General features: G+C 37.3%; 1 protein-coding gene across 1 annotated transcript; it reads left to right on the forward strand.

The window, feature by feature from the left end:
- The first annotated feature begins 7,323 nt into the window (after positions 1-7,323).
- On the forward strand, positions 7,324-12,191 carry LOC145096779 (Sugar isomerase (SIS) family protein). The gene is made up of 24 exons (XM_079034129.1): positions 7,324-7,500; positions 7,859-7,903; positions 7,989-8,065; positions 8,284-8,365; positions 8,525-8,572; positions 8,640-8,795; positions 8,880-8,976; positions 9,081-9,123; positions 9,240-9,307; positions 9,395-9,479; positions 9,564-9,612; positions 9,706-9,778; positions 9,887-9,947; positions 10,053-10,119; positions 10,546-10,602; positions 10,692-10,745; positions 10,832-10,960; positions 11,039-11,102; positions 11,174-11,247; positions 11,332-11,385; positions 11,470-11,538; positions 11,625-11,714; positions 11,787-11,894; positions 12,003-12,191. The coding sequence occupies exons 2-24, from the start codon at positions 7,859-7,861 to the stop codon at positions 12,051-12,053; spliced, it is 1,701 nt and encodes a 566-aa protein (XP_078890255.1). The 5' UTR covers positions 7,324-7,500; the 3' UTR covers positions 12,054-12,191.
- The last annotated feature ends 7,911 nt before the right edge of the window (positions 12,192-20,102 follow it).

The raw sequence follows: 20,102 nt of genomic DNA on the forward strand, positions 1-20,102 counted from the left end.
CTTGTTCATGTCCGGAGCATCTGAGGGTACGGTTCGCTTTGAACCAGCTCCGTTTGGGAGCGAAGGATTGGTGGAAGTTCGTGACGGCGAACTTCACTTTGGCAGAGATTTCAGCAGTGACATGGGAGGGGTTTACCTCTATGTTCAAAGACGAGTACGTTCCCCAGGTGGAGAAGGAACGATTGGTTCAGGAGTTCTTGACCCTCAAGCAGGGTACTGATTCGGTTGCGTTGATCATGCGGAAGTTTCATGAGAGGGCGATGTTCTACCCCGAGCTGGTGTCCACAGAGCAGGCTCGGATGAGCCGGTACTTGGGTATTTTGAGGAGGGATATCCGGGAGTTTGTGTCGAACTCCACCTATCATACCTTTGCTGAGCTTCAGGCGAACGCCAGGAAGCGTGAGATTGAGTTGGAGACCCAGGCCAGGGAGGAGGCCGAGTCTCAGCGGGTGGACCGGCGGCCGGCTCAGTCTCAGCCGGCAGCCAAGCGGACTAAGTCCGCCGATTCGAGGACGGGAGGTCCGAAGGGCCGCACTTGTGGAAAGTGCGGCAAGGGTCATGAGGGGACATGTCGAGCTGGTGCTTGCTACAAGTGTGGCAAGGAGGGGCACATCGCTAGGGATTGCCCCAAGGGGTTTATGGTTTGCTTTCACTGCAACCAGACAGGCCATCGGAAGGCCGAGTGCCCTCAGCTTCTTCAGGGATCTGCACCTACTGCCAGGGCTACTGAGACTCGACCGGTGAAGGCTGAGGCCCCGAGGGCTCGTGGGAGAGCCTTTCAGCTGACTGCGGAGGAGGTCCGCGCTGCGCCCGATGTTGTGGCAGGTATGCTTTATTTCATGTATTTATTTTGATGTCGAGATGTTATGCTTATGTTATGATATGCGTAGGTACTTTCCTTGTGAACTCTATGCCTGCTTTAGTGTTATTTGACTCGGGTGCGAGTAGGTCCTTTGTATCTTTGGCTTTTAGTCAGCATATCAGCGTTAGTCGTGAGTTGTTGAGTCGGCCTCTGAGAGTTTCTATAGCTGACGAGAGAGTGATTTGTGCCACGGAGGTTCTCCGGGGATGTGTGTTAGAGATTTTCGGGGTTGAGTTTCCGATTGATCTGATTCCTATCGCGATGGGTGATGTCTGTGTCATTGTGGGCATGGACTGGTTAAGCCGATTCGGCGCCGTCATCGATTGTGAACGTCAGCTGGTGACTATACGAGACCCTAGTGGGGGAGTCCTTTCGGTGTACGGCGAGGGTACCCGTTCGGGATCAGCTTTTTGTTCGGCCGCTAGGGCGAGACAGTGTCTACAGCAGGGCTGTAAGGGTTTTGTGGCATATGTGATGGATACGTGGGAGGTTTCCGAGAGACCGAGACCAGTTGAGGAGGTCCCAGTGGTGCGTGAGTTTCCAGATGTTTTCCCCGAGGAGTTGCCGGTAATACCTCCTGTGAGGCAAGTAGAGTTTGGTATCGACCTGGTTCCGGGGGCCGCGCCTATCGCTAAGGTGCCTTATCGTCTTGCACCTCCAGAGATGCAAGAGTTGTCTTCGCAGCTTCAGGAGTTGCTGGGGAAGGGATTCATTCGGCCGAGCAGCTCGCCGTGGGGAGCACCTATTCTGTTCGTCAAGAAGAAGGATGGCTCACACCGGATGTGCATTGATTACCGGGAGTTGAACAAGTTGACGGTCAAGAACCGTTACCCGTTACCGAGGATCGATGATTTATTCGACCAGTTGCAGGGAGCATCTTGGTTTTCCAAGATCGATCTGAGGTCGGGGTACCATCAGGTGAGAGTGCGGGATGAGGACGTCCAGAAGACAGCGTTTAGGACGCGATATGGGCATTATGAGTTTGTGGTGATGCCTTTCGGGCTCACCAATGCCCCGGCCGTGTTCATGGATCTCATGAACAGGGTATGCAGGCCGATGTTGGATCGGTCAGTGATTGTATTTATCGATGATATTCTGGTATATTCGAGATCCAGAGAGCAGCATGAGGAACATTTGAGGGAGGTCCTTGGGGTTTTGAGATCGGAGAAGCTTTATGCAAAGTTCTCCAAGTGTGACTTCTATTTGCGGGAGGTCCAATTCCTAGGACATGTTGTTAATCAGGAAGGGATATTGGTTGATCCGGCCAAGGTTGAGGCGGTGATGAGTTGGGAGGTGCCGAAGTCACCCTCTGAGATCAGGAGCTTCCTTGGGTTGGCAGGGTATTATCGGAGATTTATTAAGGATTTCTCCAAGATCGCAGTGCCGCTCACCAGATTGACCCGTAAGGGTGTTGCATTCTCATGGGGACCCGAGCAGCAGACCTCCTTTGAGACACTTCGCCAAAGGTTGTGCGAAGCCCCGGTATTAGCTCTTCCGGAAGGGATGGAGGATTTTGTAGTATATTGCGATGCATCGATTTCGGGGCTGGGTGCAGTGTTGATGCAGAGGGGTCATGTGATAGCTTATGCGTCGAGGCAGCTGAAGCCTCATGAGGCGAGATATCCCACACATGATTTAGAGTTGGGGGCAGTAGTGTTCGCTCTCAAGATTTGGCGTCACTACTTGTATGGGGTTCGATGTACGATATACACGGACCATAAGAGCTTGAAGTATTTGATGGATCAGCCCAACCTAAATATGCGTCAGAGGAGGTGGTTGGATGTGGTCAAGGATTATGATTGTGAGATCCTGTACCACCCAGGCAAGGCTAATGTGGTAGCCGATGCATTGAGCCGCAGGGCGGAGAGCACTCCACTGCGAGATGTATGTTTGAGGTTGACTGTGATAGCTCCAGTATTGGATGCCATTCGTGGGGCACAGGCCGAGGCTGTGCGACCAGAGATACAGAAGAGAGAGCGGGTCGTTGGTTTGGTTTCAGAGTTCGTTACGGATGAACGAGGGCTTATGACATTTCAGGGTCGGATTTGGGTACCGTTCGTGGGTGGTACGCGTATTACTTTGATGGAAGAGGCTCATCGATCGAAATTCTCGATCCATCCCGGGGCTACGAAGATGTATTTGGATTTGAGGAAAGAGTATTGGTGGCCCTGTATGAAGAGGGACGTCGCATGGTTCGTTGAGAGGTGCTTGACCTGCCGTAGGGTTAAGGCCGAGCACCAGAGACCGCATGGCAAGTTGCAGCCATTGGAGGTTCCCGAGTGGAAGTGGGAACAGATCACTATGGATTTCATCACCAAATTGCCGAGGACTGCCAGAGGAGTCGATGCAATTTGGGTGATTGTGGATAGGTTGACGAAGAGCGCTCACTTCCTTGCCATCAGTGAGAGTTCTTCAGCGGAGAAGTTGGCGGAGATATATGTGAGAGAAGTGGTATCTCGGCATGGGGTGCCGATCTCGATTGTTTCAGACCGTGATGTGCGCTTCACTTCCAGATTCTGGAAGAAATTCCATGAGGAGCTGGGTACTAAATTGCATTTTAGTACCGCATACCATCCCCAGACAGACGGTCAGAGCGAGCGAACGATTCAGACGCTGGAGGACATGCTTCGAGCGTGTGTGTTAGATTTCGGGGGTAGCTGGGATGCGTATTTACCCTTGGCAGAGTTTTCCTACAACAACAGCCATCATTCGAGCATTGGTATGCCACCCTTTGAGCTGTTGTATGGTAGGAGGTGTTGGACCCCCATTTGCTGGGGAGAGGTGGGACAGAGAGTGATGGGCAGTACAGAGATCGTGCTTCAGACGGCAGAGCAGATTCAGCAGGTTAGACAGAGGTTATTGACCGCCCAGAGCCGACAGAAAAGTTATGCAGACAGACGTCGGTCCGAGCTTGAGTTTCAGGTCGGCGACTTCGTACTCCTGAAGCTCTCTCCTTGGAAAGGAGTGATTCGATTCAGGAAGAGGGGCAAGTTGGGGCCCCGGTATATCGGGCCTTTTCGTGTGATTGCGAGGGTAGGCCGGGTGGCCTACCGTTTGGAGTTGCCAACGGAATTGAGACAGATCCACGACACTTTTCATGTGTCGCAATTGAGGAAGTGTATAGCCGATGAGTCGGCAGTGGTTCCATTAGAGGACATTCAGGTGGATGCGAGCCTGAATTATGCTGAGAGACCAGTGGCCATCAGAGATCGGAAGATCAAGGTTCTGAGGAATAAGGAGATACCTCTGGTGTTAGTTCAATGGCAGCACCGGAAGGGATCGGAAATGACCTGGGAGCCAGAGCGTGAAATGCGGGAGCAGCATCCGGAGCTATTTTCAGAGTGAGACTTCGAGGGCGAAGTCTAGTCCTAGTGGGGGAGAGTTGTAACAGCCCGGAATTTCAGGTATCGTTATATTTATGATTTTGGGTGTTTTAAGAGGGGACTCGGCGAGTTGGAGCTCAGACTCGCCGAGTAGGATCGCGAATCCAGTCGCGGGTTCGCGACTGGACTCGACGAGTTCGGATATGGACTCGGCGAGTCCGCGCTGTTTAGCGAAACCCTAACCGTCCAGGTTTGGGACGTATATAAGGGGCTTTATGGCCGTCATTGTTCACCCTAGTCCTCTGAGAGAAACCCTAATTCGATTGTGAGCATCTGGAGCAAGGTAGAAGACCATTATTGATCTTGGAAGTGTTATCTTGCAAGGAGGAGGAGGCTTAGCTAAGGGAACAACAAGAGAAGCCACATTCTGAGGATTTGGGGACACAGAGCACGTTATTCAGGTAATATTTCGAGTTGCATTCTTCTATGTTGATGTGTATGGATTTAGGGTTTATTGGACCCTTTTGTGGCTAGATTGAGTGTTACCTTAGTCCCCCAAGCGATTGGAACCCTGTATTGGGACCCTTGGAAGTCCAGAATGTCCCATGCCTGAGCTTTTCGGGAATCAATGAAGGTTTTGGATTGGAATCCTTATGCCTTAGGTCAAAATGTAAATTATGAGTCATGGGGTGTATTATGAGCACCGAAATGAGGACTTTACGTGATGAATCAGTCTAGGAAGGCCAGACCTAGGAATGGTCGGAGCAGATCTGACCTTAGAAAGCAGTTTGAGCGGTTGCATGGCATGGACTCGCCGAGTCCGATGAACAGACTCGGCGAGTAGCTTGAAGATTAACTGGGACTCGCCGAGTTGTTCTTCAGACTCGGCGAGTTGAGTCGGGGTGGCCCCGCGATTCTTCCAGGAGGAACTCGTCGAGTCAAGGGGGATACTCGACGTGTAGAAAGGGAATCTTAGAGAATTGGTGAGGACGTCTAGACTCGCCGAGTCGCCCTAGCACTCGCTGAGTCCGGTCAAAGTTGACCGTTGACCGTTGACCAGAGTTGACCTATGTTTGACTTCTTAGGGATAGTCAAACTTAGAAGATAAAAGTGTTAATAAGAGATGTATGATGTTATAGGGAGATTGTAGCTCGGCGAATCGAGCACGAGTGACTTCGGGATTTGCTAGCTTTCGATATTCACGAGGTGAGTCTGCTCACTATCCCGTACCCGGAAGGGTTTGACTGTGTGACCGGAAGGTCGGATATGATATGTGATAAATGTGCTATACGTGATAAGATATTTGTTATGTGTGCTATGTATGTTTATGTGGGCCGGAAGGCATTATGTCATGGGCCGGAAGGCGTTGTGTAATCTGGACCGTAAGATTGGCGTGGGTGGGACCGGAAGGTTTACCCAGCAGGGACGGAAGTCCCCTGAGACACATGGACCGGAAGGTCAGGGCCTGGAAAGGTGTATGTGCGTAAGTTGTATATTGGGGAACTCACTAAGCATTTATGCTTACAGTTGCTGTGTATGTGTTTCAGGTACTAGCGAGGACCTTGGGAAGGCGCCGGCGTGATCTGTACACACTGATAGATGTTTTGTGATCTTGGGATTCATATGATTTGTATTTTTACATGACACTTGGAATGTTTATGCCTTGTTTTGAATTAAATACTTTATTTTGAAATGAAAAAAAAAAATTGTTTGAAAATTTACGTCGTTACAATCATCACCTTTCTATCATCACCTATCTCTCATCATTTTATTTCTTCACACACCAACTATTTCATCTATCCATGTTTCATCCGCAACATATTTGTAGATATAAAATAAATATACCGTTTAAATATTTTAAAACATGTATAAAATCGTTCATCCAGCACAGACAGCAAGTATTCAAATAATATGCACACATAGCACGTAATTTATATAAAATACTTCATATCTATGTGTAAGATGAAAGTAACTATATATTCCATAAAAATCCCATAAATGCTTCCCAACTTCAAACCCCAAGGTTTACTCTACTAAAGCTTTATATTCTCGGCTCTCTGGACCTAGAAGGGTCCAGATCTATAAAACAAACTTGCAAGAGGGGTTTGAGGCATTCAAAACCCCAAAGATTAAGTGATTCAAGCCCTAACCCCAAAATGGAATCTACACAATAGGGAAGGAAAAGGGGTTCATATTTGTACCTCAGAATGAAGCTCCTTGCTTGAATAACTCATAACAATAACCTTACTTGGTCCCTCTTGCTGAAACTCTTCTCCTTTCTTGCAAAATGACACCAAAAAGCTCAAGATAGCTCTTCCTCTCACTCTATACACTCAAGCTCGCTAGGGTTCTCACTTATGGGAAAGGTAGTCGCAATTGAAGGCCATAAGTGCCTTTAAATATGGCTCGAGCCCAAAGATTTAGGGTTTCTGCCAACAGCGCGGACTCGTCGAGTCGCCTCATCGATTCGTCGAGTCCATTCATTAATCTGAGTCATCAGTTGTGACCTTACTCGACGAGTTGAGACGTCAACTCGTCGAGTCTCTCTTCTTAACTCAAAAGAAAAATACTTAAATTATGATACCTGGAAATTCGGATGTTACATTTTGTTTTTTTATTTCATAGATTTCTTCATCAACAAATGTTGCTACAATTAAACAAAAATAAATAATTTGCTAAAACATAGTACAATATGAAGTTTGTTCACATTTAGCCATTGAACTTTTTAGAAGGAAACGAACTTTCGATTTTGTTCACATTTAGTCACTAAACTTTTTTCCGTTATCTATTTGCCACTAAATTATTGAAACTGTTCACATTTTACCCTTATGACCGGTAACAGCCGGTTATAAGGGTAAAATGTGAACAGTTTCAATAGTTCAATGGCAAATAGATAACGAAAAAAAGTTTAGTGACTAAATGTGAACAAAATCGAAAGTTCGTTACCCTTTCAAGTCATTATCCCTTTCTCAATGAGGTCCAAATTTAAGTTAAACAATGTCATTATTTTGAAATTCCTAGGACTAGTGTGTGGAATAAATTATACCAATGGCTATACTTTTTCTCAATAAAATATTATTATAAAAAAAATAATAAATAAATAATTAAAATAGAGGATGGTGGTATTACTTTGATTTTTGACGCCGTCCATAGAAAAAGAATGGCCTGATCCACGGCATATTCTTTTGTTTATGATCGCCATTCGCCACCGCTTCTATCTCTCAAGGAACTCATACTGCTTTATACAAAACTCATCAGATTTCAACACATATATTCACGATTTGTTCTTCGTAATTCTTCTTCAATCATCTCCAGGTATTGTTATCTTTCTAATCCCCTTACTCATTTTCAGTCCTTGATCTTTCCGTCGCTTTTCTTTTCAATTATTTCCAGTTAATCAAATACACAGAAAATGAAATTTCGCCTTTTGGCATTGGTTGATAAATGGTGAAATTTCTTTTTCTGAATATCTAATTTCTCATCTGATTATCGAGAAATTAAGCTTAATCAAAGCAATATTGCAATCGTTATCGAAATCGAAATCGAAATCGACATCGTCTTTTCTGTTATCATATTTACTTCATAAATCAGGATAGCGATTTTATAGGTTTTAGTAATCTCATTAACCGTTGCTCTGTGGAAATAATTTATTTTTGCTTGAAAATCTTTGCAGATGGCGACTTTAATCTCTGACACTGCACCATGGAAGGACCTGAAGGTGATTACAATTCGTCTATTTGAACAATTGCATGTATTCATTGCTAAGCCTGTTAATTGATGATGCGACACTTTCTTACCTACAGGCCCATGTTGCGGACATTAATAAGACGCATTTACGTGATTTGATGTCTGACAATGACCGATGCAAGTCAATGATGCTGTAAGATAGCTTAAGCCTCTTATGAACTAGCACCAAATATTCATTTCTTTTAAGTTTATTGGCTTCTTTCGTTATAAATCTGAATACTTCGAAAGATTTGTTACAATCTCTAGCTGTAAATTACTCAATCTGTTCTTTATAACTATGTGGTTTTACATTGATTATTAACTTTTTGAGCTAAGAGGCTGATGAGTTGTTTTCAATTGGGGTTTATGCAGAGAATTTGATGACATATTTCTGGATTATTCACGACAATGTGCCACTCTTGATACAATGTCTAAGCTCTTTAAACTTGCTGAGGTAGGTTGCTCTTTCTTTCTCTTAATTGAGGATATTATAGTAATATCATCATTCTATAAAATACAGAATTTACAAATCAAGTGAATTATGAGCTTGAGCCTCCAAAGAACAAAAACAGAAGTATAATATTTTCTGATCACCTCTTTTTTCCTAATGCAGGCAGCACATCTCAAAGAAAAGATTACTAGTATGTTCAATGGGGAGCATGTAAGTAAACCTGTAAATTTATGGGATTGACTAATTTACCCTTTTGATACAAATGTGATTACTGCAGATAAACAGCACAGAGAACAGATCTGTGCTTCATGTAGCTCTTCGTGCATCAAAGGACACAACTATAAACAGTGATGGAAAGAATGTTGTACCTGATGTTTGGCAAGTTCTTGACAAAATTAAAGAGTTTTCTGATAAAGTTCGCAATGGTTCTTGGGTAAAGTCATCCATCTTAAATACTAATCTTTATCTTTATTTATTAATTATATATAATAAATAATTCTTTTCTAATCCTTATTAGGTTGGAGCCACAGGGAAACCACTTACAAATGTGATTGCTATTGGTATTGGTGGAAGCTTTCTTGGTCCATTGTTTGTGCACACTGCTCTTCAAACTGGTGAATTTCTTCATCTCCATGTTCTTTTTCTAATATTAATTAATCTTCTATTTGTATAGAATAAAAAAAAACTTATTATTATAATTTGTTTTGCTAAATAACAGATCCAGAGGCTAGTAAATCAGCTGGAGGACGCCAACTTCGCTTGTAAGTATACATATTTTATAATAAAGTTCACATAGTCTTACAAAATCATGAAATTTGTTATAAATTTATGATTATTGAAATGGTTTTAATTCGTATTATCTTTTTATTTTCTACAGTCTAGCAAATGTTGATCCAGTAGATGTTGCCAGAAATATTACAGGCTTGGATCCCGAGACAACTTTAGGTTCATATTTTCTTTTGTAATTCAATTTATTTCAAACAACATATTTTTTTTTTATATAATTAATGTTATTTTCTTCTACCACTGCAGTTGTTGTAGTTTCCAAGACTTTTACTACTGCTGAGACTATGCTGAATGCAAGGACATTAAGGGAATGGATCTCATCTACTTTAGGGTAACTACACCATTTTTTTCTTCCTATTATACCCTTACTCTTTATGTTCTCTTACACAACATGGTTTCATTTTCTTTGTTTAAGGCCACAAGCTGTTTCAAAACATATGGTTGCTGTTAGCACAAATCTTAAGGTTCTTTTTTTCATTTTTATCTATTACAACTCATAAATTATTAACTATTATTCATCATTCTGATTTTTTTTTATATGTTTTTCTTTGATGCAGCTTGTGGAGAAATTTGGGATTGATCCTAATAATGCTTTTGCATTCTGGGATTGGGTAGGAGGGAGATACAGTGGTAAGAACAAGATAGTCTTTTTATTACAATAATTCATAAATAAAAAAGAACCCATTTTTTCATTTTTTGAAATGTTTTTATGTGATTTTTCATTTTTATTAATTTCAGTTTGCAGTGCTGTTGGAGTGTTACCTTTATCTCTCCAATACGGTTTTCCAGTTGTTGAAAAGTACAATAACACTAGAACTTCATCTTTCTCTCACTAAAATACATTAAATTTTATCTTCACTTTTATTATTATTATTATTAACAAGACTTTTTCCCTTATTTATAGGTTTCTCAAAGGTGCTAGAAGCATTGATCAGCAATTTCAATCTGCTCCTTTTGAGAAAAACATACCTGTATGTGTTACTCTTCATATAGTCATATTCCCATTTTACCCTCTTTTAATGTAATTTTCATTATCCAGTATCCACATTTTTATACTTTGGTTAATTTAGTATTCATATTAAAAAGTAAAAACAAATAGAGTAAATACTGAAATCGTCCCTATGGTTTGGTCAAAATTGCACGTTTGGTCCCTAACTTTTTTTTTGCACTCGGATTGTCCCTGTGGTTTGATTTTGTTGCGTTTTTCGTCCCTGTGGTTTGATTTTGTTGCATTTTTTGTCCCTTACATACATAAAGTTAGGGACTAAACATGCAACTTTTACCAAACCATAGGGACGAAAAACGCAACAAAATAAAACCACAGGGATGATTTCAGTAATTTACTCAAACAAATATTAAGAAGACATGAACAATATATATATTTTTTTGTATTTCAGGTTCTTCTAGGTTTGTTGAGTGTATGGAACGTCTCTTTTCTTGGATATCCTGCAAGAGTAAGTTTGAGTTGTATTATATTCACCTGAGAGGGTATTTTGGTAATTTACTCTTTGTTAAATTCCTCATTTAACATTTTTTTCCCTAGGCTATTCTACCCTACACTCAAGCTCTTGAGAAGCTTGCTCCACATATTCAACAGGTATATATTTATTATTATTTTTTTTTAAGTTTTGTAAACATTTGAAGTATTATTATTATTATTATTATAATAATTTAAATTTATAGGTTAGTATGGAGAGTAATGGGAAAGGAGTATCCATAGATGGTGTAAGCCTTCCTTTTGAAGCTGGTGAAATTGATTTTGGTGAGCCAGGAACAAATGGTCAACATAGTTTTTATCAACTAATTCATCAGGTAACTAACTAACTAACTAACTAACTTTTTTTGTTTTTCTATCTATCTGGCTAATAAAAAGTCTAATTTACCCTTCAGGGGCGTGTTATTCCTTGTGATTTCATTGGTATTGTCAAGAGTCAGCAACCTGTCTACCTTAGAGGTACCAATCCCTTTCCTCTCTAGTTTAATTTTCACTTATTTTTATATATAATGTGAAAATTTGGTATTCAGATGAAGTCGTAAATAATCATGATGAACTCATGTCAAACTTTTTTGCACAACCTGATGCTCTTGCTTATGGAAAGGTAATTTTCACCTTTTTAAATAATATAAGTTTTTCTAATCATTTTTAATATATTAATTATTCACAACTAACATTATCTTTCCAGACCCCTGAACAATTGCGAAGTGAGAATGTTGCATCTCATCTTGTTCCTCACAAGGTGGCTTCCTACTTCATATTAAAATTTGTTTTTTTTTTTTAAATTAAAAAAAAAAAAATACTAATTTCATTTTTTTATTGACAGACATTTACTGGGAATAGGCCCTCCCTTAGCCTTCTGCTTCCATCATTGGATGCTTATAGAATCGGACAGGTTTATTTATTTATTTATTTATTTTTTGTTGCTAATCCTCATTTATTTTGCTGACATCATCTTACAAAATATCTTTTTTTTTTCAGTTGCTAGCTATGTATGAGCATAGAATTGCTGTGGAAGGTTTCATTTGGGGAATCAATTCTTTTGATCAATGGGGAGTCGAATTAGGAAAGGTAAATTCCTTTTCTTTTTTTTTTTTCAATAAATAAAAATAAAAATTAACTTATTTGATTGAATAATATTAGTCACTAGCATCCCAAGTGAGAAAGCAACTTCATGCATCCCGTAAGAAAGGAGAATCAGTCGAGGGCTTCAATTTCAGTACCACCAAAATGCTAACAAAATACCTCAAGGTACCTACTTTCATTTTTTTTATTTTCTTTATTTTTTTTATTTTAATATATATATATAATAATAAACAACTCAATGAGATTTTTTTTTGTACACGTGGCTTTTTGCAGGCAAGTGAAGATGTGCCTTCAGAACCCACTACTCTTCTGCCCAAGATATAAACTTTTTTTTATTTTTTTTTGGGTAATTGCATGAGACGTGTTGTACTGTACAAGCATAAATCTTGCCATTTTTAAATGATGGAATAATTGTTTTATCTTTTTTTAATTTCTGAATAAGATATGGCTTGGGTAAGGTAATATGGGAGTTGTATTTGAGGATTTTTTTTTTTGATAAAATAAATTAGTATGTATTTTTTCTCATGATTGGAACATTACTTCGAGTTAAAGAAAAGCTCAAAAGGTTGATGTTTGTCACCTATATTTATTGTCTGCCAACTGCTTGATGAAATGTTTCTATCACCTCAACAGCTTAGGGGTGATTAAGAGTATGAGGAAAGAAGGAATTGTTATCATCATCACATATAAACCTAAAAAGTTTTATTGGAATTTCAACCTACAGACCTATGATTGTCTTTTACATTAAAACTTTTATATTAGAAAGTCAAATAGAAAACCATTGGTGATGTATGTCTATTAAGCGCCTCTCTTTAGTTTTTTAAGAATTGGAGTTTGATAAAAACTAGTTGATTACTTGGTTTATAATTGCGTAGAAGTGTTCCTAAAAATTAGCTCTAAGCTTTTGAATTGTTGAAATCTAATCTCATTCAATTTATTAAATGTCATTTTGAATTAATTTTTTTTATATGTTATTTTATGAGTTTTTCTATTTTATTAAATTCTATTTAATATAATATGCAATAAATATAGTAATAAATGGATATCAATTTCATTAATAAACTTATATTTTAATTTCAAAATTTTCAAATTAAAGTTCATATAGTTTTTTTGTTTATTTATTTAAATTATTTGTTTAAATTTAAAAGATAAAAAACATTTCAATTACTTTTTTTATTTTTTTATAAATTCAAAGTTCTCAAATATTTTAACATTGTATTTATTATTATTTTTTTAAAGTTAACTCATGTAATACAGGAATCTCACAACTAGTAATATAAAACATAAAAAATAAAAACTCTCAAAAACTACTTGAAATAACTTTTGGATTATAAGTTTTTTTTGTTTAAAATAAAAGTTTTAAGTTTGTTTGGAAATAAAGTTTTTTCCTTAATTTGAGATTTTCCCCCAAAAGTTAAAGCCTAAAGCTGAACATACCTATTTAAAATACTAACAATATAAAAATAATCTCGAAAAAAGTTGCAAAATTGAAAATTTTAAGTATATATATATTGGATTTTTGATAATCGGAATATTTGAAATTTTGAAATACCATATCTGTATCCTTATATGCAATTCATTTCAGATTAATACATGTTGAATTTTTGGATTCAAATATTTTTAACACTTCCCAAAAATGTCGGGGTTAGGATTTGCTCTTTCGTTTTAATACATTTTTCATCTTATTCCCTCCTATAAATGCAAAGATGAGTTTTTTCAACTCGTGTGTTTTTTTTTTAAATATATATTATTTATTTGGTAGTAATTATTTTCATAAACATAAACTCATGATTTGCATTCAATCATTGAATTAGTCTCCTGCAGGTTCATCCATTATTTGTTGTTGAAGCTAACCATTTAATAAAGTCAACCCGATGCCCTCCAACCCAATCAACATTTCCAATTTTTTAAACAATTTTATTCATCTAACAACTCCATCTTTCCAATTAATATTCAGAATACACCTTTTTTCATTTCTTCTTTCTATTTCTCAACAATGGTGTTTCCCCCTCCTCCCATCTCCCTCCTTTGCTTAATCTCCATTGTCACACTCTACTTGATGATTTGCTATGCAGTCATCGGCTTCATTGCCAAATCCGAAGTTTTTAGAGTCGACTCCCGTGAAAATGACAAATCTACCCCTGGTTTATCGGTAGAAGAGTTACAAAAGCTACAAAGTTTTAGCCACAAAATCAACCAAGGAGATGAAGAAGAATCATTAAGTTGTGCAATATGTTTGGATGATTTTAAAGAGTTTGAGGTATGCAAAAGATTTCCAAGTTGTGATCATGTGTTCCATAGCCGTTGTATTGATCTATGGTTGGTTCATAGAAGAACTTGTCCAATTTGTAGGACATCATTTGATCATCTTATTCATGTTGTTTAAGATTTTTCTATTTTATTTGTTTTTTGTTTTGAAAATATGTGATTATGAATGTTATTGATATTTTTTCGTGACCAATCAATATAGAAATTACAAAGTATTTTTCCATATCGTTGGTCTTGTTCCAATGTACTTCGACTTCAATTCAGGAATAAATATTTTGGAATCAATTGTCCAAATTATAAGTGAAATATGTGTTACAATATGAATACAAAGTCTTGATTATTGAAAATTTATGTATTAGTTGCTTATAACTTCTCCATGTATATAATATTGGTTGTGTCATTTCTTGGTTTTGAATTATAAGAAGCTTAGTTGTGAACACTGTTAAAGGTTTTATATTTTTTTGAACTATGTGTTTTTTTTTTCAAGTTAGGCTTAATAAACAATTGAGGATTTTAATTTAGATTTTATATTTTTTCGGCTTGCATATTGTTATAAAAAAAGGTTTGATTGAATTTTAAGATAAATGAAAATGTCCATGACTAATGCATGTGAAAACAAAATCGACAAATAGAATATCATGGCAACATTTCTGAATATTCAAAACAATAAAATGTAGAAGGGTAAGGGGCCCAACAGGTTTCATATGTTTTAAATTACTAGAAAATTATAGATATGTTATTATTGTGGGAGAAAAATGAAAATCATAGATATGTTACAATGCACAAACCGGGTTTGAGTGAAAGCGGATCGGATTGAAACCAGTTTTGGCCTCTTGGATCTAAACCGGATTGAAAAAAAAAAAAAAAAAAAGAATAAAAACATACAGATCAAAAATGCAATCCTTTCTTGAGAACCCTTAAAAAATAATTTCAGAAGTAATATATCAAAACGCATTTTTATACTACATAAAATATCGGATTTTTATAGGATCTAAGCCAGTTATTGAACCGGTTTTCGTAAATTTGGTTCCAATCAAGTTTTATGTCTATAAGTTATATCCTTAATTCGATATCAAACGGGCAGATTCAATTCGGTTTTATTAACCATTTTTTGTCGGAGCTTGTTCTAGATCAAATACCGGATTTCCGACCCAAAGTGTTATTTTGCCCACATCTAGCATTGTACCATAAATATAAGTTATCACTTATTAAACTAGAAGATATCTATATCTATATATAACGCAAATTTTCGTTTAAAAGACAACACTGATTTTATTTCATTTTATTTGTTACAGGAGATAAATTACACAAACCTACAACTGAAATGATATATTACAAGAGGAAAAATCATTTGTGGTGATTTTTTTTGTTTGTTTATTTAAGTATGGTAATGATAAAATAAGTTATAAATAATGATCCTATTTTTTAATAGTAAATATACGTTAAGTTATGGAATCATGATTTATAATTGTACTTTAATTAAATTAAACTAGAATCAAGCTCATTATTGGATAAGTTATTCAACAAATGATTACATAAAATATATAATTATTCAACAAAAGATTATCAGAATTATGTAAAGTCAAGTGGATATGTTATGATATATCGGTTGAGATCATGGATTGTTTAATAAGCCTCTTAATCTCTTAATGGTTGTATTAAAAGACAACCACAAAACCATATTAGTAGCTTGCATCAATCCGCCATAAGGCCTACGATATTTTGGATGTTTTATGGTTTAAACATTGGACCTCATGTGTGAACTTTCACTCATTAAATACTATATTCTCATCACGGAGGGGAGACAACCTCTTAATCTCTTAATGGTTAATCATTAAGGTGTTGTTTCTTTTTTACTTATTGCACTTAATGTATAAAAAATTTAATGGTTCAACTATATTTGGCTGTCTTTTTTATGTGAAGAAAATGTCTTAGTTGGTTAAATTAAGAAATATATATCCTTAACATTAAGTGGTAATTTTATATTTATTTTTCCTATGCCTTTTATTTTCTCTACATCTGTGACAACCCGAAATTTCTATCTTGTAAAGTCATTCAATTCAATCAAAAGTCAAACTTGTTTCTGCTATCTTTTAGCATTGTTTAGGGTCTGTTTGAGTGTTCTAAGCCTAATACATTCAAGGATTGGGTGTTAGAAAGTATCTACTAAAGTTCATTGAGTTGCATTCAAGCTGGAAGACTCCATCACATGGATCTTACGGCCGTAAACTCTTGTTTGGCCGTGAACTAGCCTCTTAAGTATGATATTCCTTCATTTTTCTTCACTTCTCACACTTCCAAGTCAAGAACACTCAATTCTCTCTCAAGTATCATCAAGAACACCTCCATTTCTCGTTAAATTTGTAAGTGATTCTTTCATTTATTAGTTGATATTCTTCTTGATCTAGTAAAACCCCATGATTTCATCCGTGAATTCATCTCTTTTTGGGGTTAGATCTTCAAGAACACACACTAGTTTCTTTGGGCCGTAATCACCCTTTCTAGCTTCCAAATCGTAAGTATCCTTTCCATATACTTGATATTCATTAGAAGCTCTTGATTAACATCCAAGAAACAACCATTTTTAGCAAGACCATCAAGAGTTTACGACCGTAAACCCTTGTATGGCCGTAAACCCTTCTTGATTTACGTCATGGTCGTGAAACCTTTCAAGTCTTGGCTGTAAACCTTATCTATTTCATGTGTTGGCCGTAAACTCATTGGCCACGAACACATCTAGGCCGTAAACACACCCTTGTGTGGCCGTAAACACCTTTTGTGCAATCATCTGTGATTGTAACACTTCATTCAAAGTGTTTCCTAGTCCCTAAGGTTGTTCCCTATCATGATTAGTTTTTATATACACTAATTATATACATATATGTGTCATTATATGCTTAATAGGATCCGTTTGTGCTCGAGACTTCACTTGACACTTAGCATCTTATATCGATCTTTCATTTAAATCACTCACTATAGGTGAGTTCATACCCCTAAACTTATATTTTAAATGATTTTAAATGCTTTTATGGGGGGAATACAAGTAGAAAACATTAAGGTTATAGTATCAATCACATGTGATTTATAACTATCAAACAAGAGGATTTCTTATACTTCAAAACTGTGTTATCAAACAAACTATTTCAAATCATTTTATAAACTGACATCAAGTCATCTATAACCATTCAAATGGTTAAAACTCTTTTATATTCTAAACTCTTTATCAAACTCTTTTAAAATTATATATTGTCAAAATCACGTCTATATAGATATAGTTATATAAATAAGGTTGAAAGGGCTTAGGACTGATAACTCGCTTTATTTCCTGTTCCTTGTTTGGTTGTGGACTTAGGGTATCGGTTGTTTGTCCGAGTGCCGTTTGGATCTTAGTTATATATTATGTATATGTGTATAGATATAAAAGTTCTTACATCAGTTCAATACCTTTGGGTAGCAAAGGTGTACAAACATGTTCAGTTATTCAAACAACATTACTAGTAAATTATTATAGATATAGTTTAGAGGATTACTACTCACTATTTCTAGAACAATGAAACATACAAGAGTCAGTTCATACATGAGTCAGTTCAAACATACTATAACGAGAAACAGAAAGAACATACTATAATGAGAAACATGGAGGAACATACTATACACTAGAACAGAGAGAACATACAATACACTAGAACAGAGAGAACATATTATACAAATACAAGAACACTATAACATTAATGCGAGCCACTACTTCATGGCACGACAATGTACTCCTGTGTCACGTTTTGTAACCAAAGTCTCATGGAGGGAGAGCGTGAATTTGTGTATAGATCTATACGCGATTGACCATCCTACACCTTGATGCTAGCTACAGTGGGACCTGCAGGTCTACGAGTGATGAATGTCATACCATTTCGACATCTTTGATCGTCGTGTTTTACTAGTCAATCAAGTATGGTTATAATCTCATCACATTTTACCTTAATTAAACAATTGGTTTAAGGTAGTTAGTACAATGGTAGTTACTATATACAATACTACAGTACATCTTTATTTTCCGATTACATTCATATTGTGATCTTCTCACATAAACGGTAATGTAAACTATATTTCTGGTAATGATAGTCATACTTGGGAAAAACACTCACTTTTACAAAAAAAAAAAAAAAAAAAAAAAAAAAAAAAAAAAAAAAAAACATACAGAACAGTCAGGTCTTGGTAGAAGACTACATTTCATTATAAGTAGAAAATATAGGATTTTCTAGGAGATACAAACATTTACATCAAACACTTACAAACATTTACAAACACTTTCATCAAATTTAGACAAACATTTGACACTAAAATACTTATGAACTCACCGGCTTTAATGTTGATCTACTCTTTCAAAATAACTTGTATTCTCAGGTCACCAGCAGACAGGTACATTGGACCATGTTTTGAGAAGACGGAGCACATTCGAGACTCGTTTTTATTTTGATTCATATTTTGGTGTCTTTCAAACTATACACAGAACACACTTGTATTAAATTATATTATTAATGCAATGGATGATATTGTTGCTTGTTTACTATTATGCATTGATATGATACTGTACATGACGTCCTCCGCCCCCGAACGTTTCTGCCGTTCTGGTTTGGGGGTGTGCAAATTGGTATCAGAGCTATGTTTATAGTGAATTGAGTATCAACCCATAAAAGATATACAACTATAAACACATCAGGATTAAAATACTCTGACCAAGAGTTTATACTTTTAAATAATAAAATATTTACCCAAAGTATACATACATGCATTCATACTAAAATCAATGCCATACTAGATCAGAACAAAAGTATTGCGGTTGCTGGACAACACAAGTAGACCTGGGGATATATAATCAGATCTGGGAGTGATATAGCCTGGTCAACTATATCTTTTCGAGAAGTGATTAGCATGTGCCTAGGAATGGTTTTGGTGTTGCAACAAGTCTAAAAAGTTACCAACACTATTACAATGAAAACTTTAGAACTGAACATAAACTTAAAATACTATAGGAGTATTTTGTGTTAATATAATTACTTATTTGAGAACTAAAAGGTCTTTATTAGTAGGTCAATAGTTGCTGAGTGGATACGCTAAGGTTATATGTGACTAGGGTATCATAGACTTAGAATATGTGATCTTTGCTTTACTTCCTATTCCTTTTTTGGTTGTGGACTTAGAGTTAGGCACTTATTCGAAGGTCTATCCTGTTTTGGTTATGTATGCACTACGCAAATATTGAAGTAACTGGTAAGGATCATCCTATAATTATCTTAAGTAGTACGTCTATTAACTATTTCTTTCATCCCTATTCTCGCGTAGATAACATGGCTGGATTCCATCTCCCCGGCGACCCATACTTTCCCAACCAAGGTAATGGTGGATGGCTCGATGCAGAGCCAGAAGAGAATCATGCAATTGCATTGGATGATGACTTCGCAGAGTACTTCTCGGAAGATTTTGACTCTGAGCCAGAAGTCAATGATCTACTCTTAGTGGCTCCAATCCCAAATCCTAACCCTCGTCCGGCTTTTCAAGGCCCGGCGCCTCTGTGAGCTGAGAACTTTATTAGGTGGAGCCGTGAGCAGGGTCAGCCTTTACCATACAACGGGGACAGAAGCTTCTACAATCTGAGCGAGGGAGGCTCAGCAGACAAAATCCTGCCTATTCTGGTTCGTAGGGTTGCTAGAAATGACGAACAGGGTAGGGCAGCCATCAACCGAATCATGGAAGTTGATGTTGATGCAGGAGTCAATACAGTCCGCATTCGCCATCTACAAGCTGCTCATGGAAGAGCTCTGGACCACAATGAGGTCCTACAGAGAGAACTTACAGCAACCCAGGATGAAGTCAAGGAACTTCGAGCACGCCAGGCAACGTTCGAAAGGCGTATGCTGGAAATGGAACGTCATCAGGCAGAATCAAAGGCTCATCCGAGCGGTTCTCGTCGCAAGTAGAGTCTACTATACTTTGTCTTTTGGATATATTTAGGTCTATGTATAGACTATAGTATTAAATTTCCCGCTTATTTTAAGATCTTGGACTTTCTGTCTATTAGGTCTTAGTTTTGTCAAAATTTTCTTATTC

Source organism: Lactuca serriola, chromosome 4, assembly GCF_051521515.1.
Source record: "Lactuca serriola cultivar US96UC23 chromosome 4, Lser_US96UC23_V15, whole genome shotgun sequence".
Classification (NCBI taxonomy): domain Eukaryota; kingdom Viridiplantae; phylum Streptophyta; class Magnoliopsida; order Asterales; family Asteraceae; genus Lactuca; species Lactuca serriola.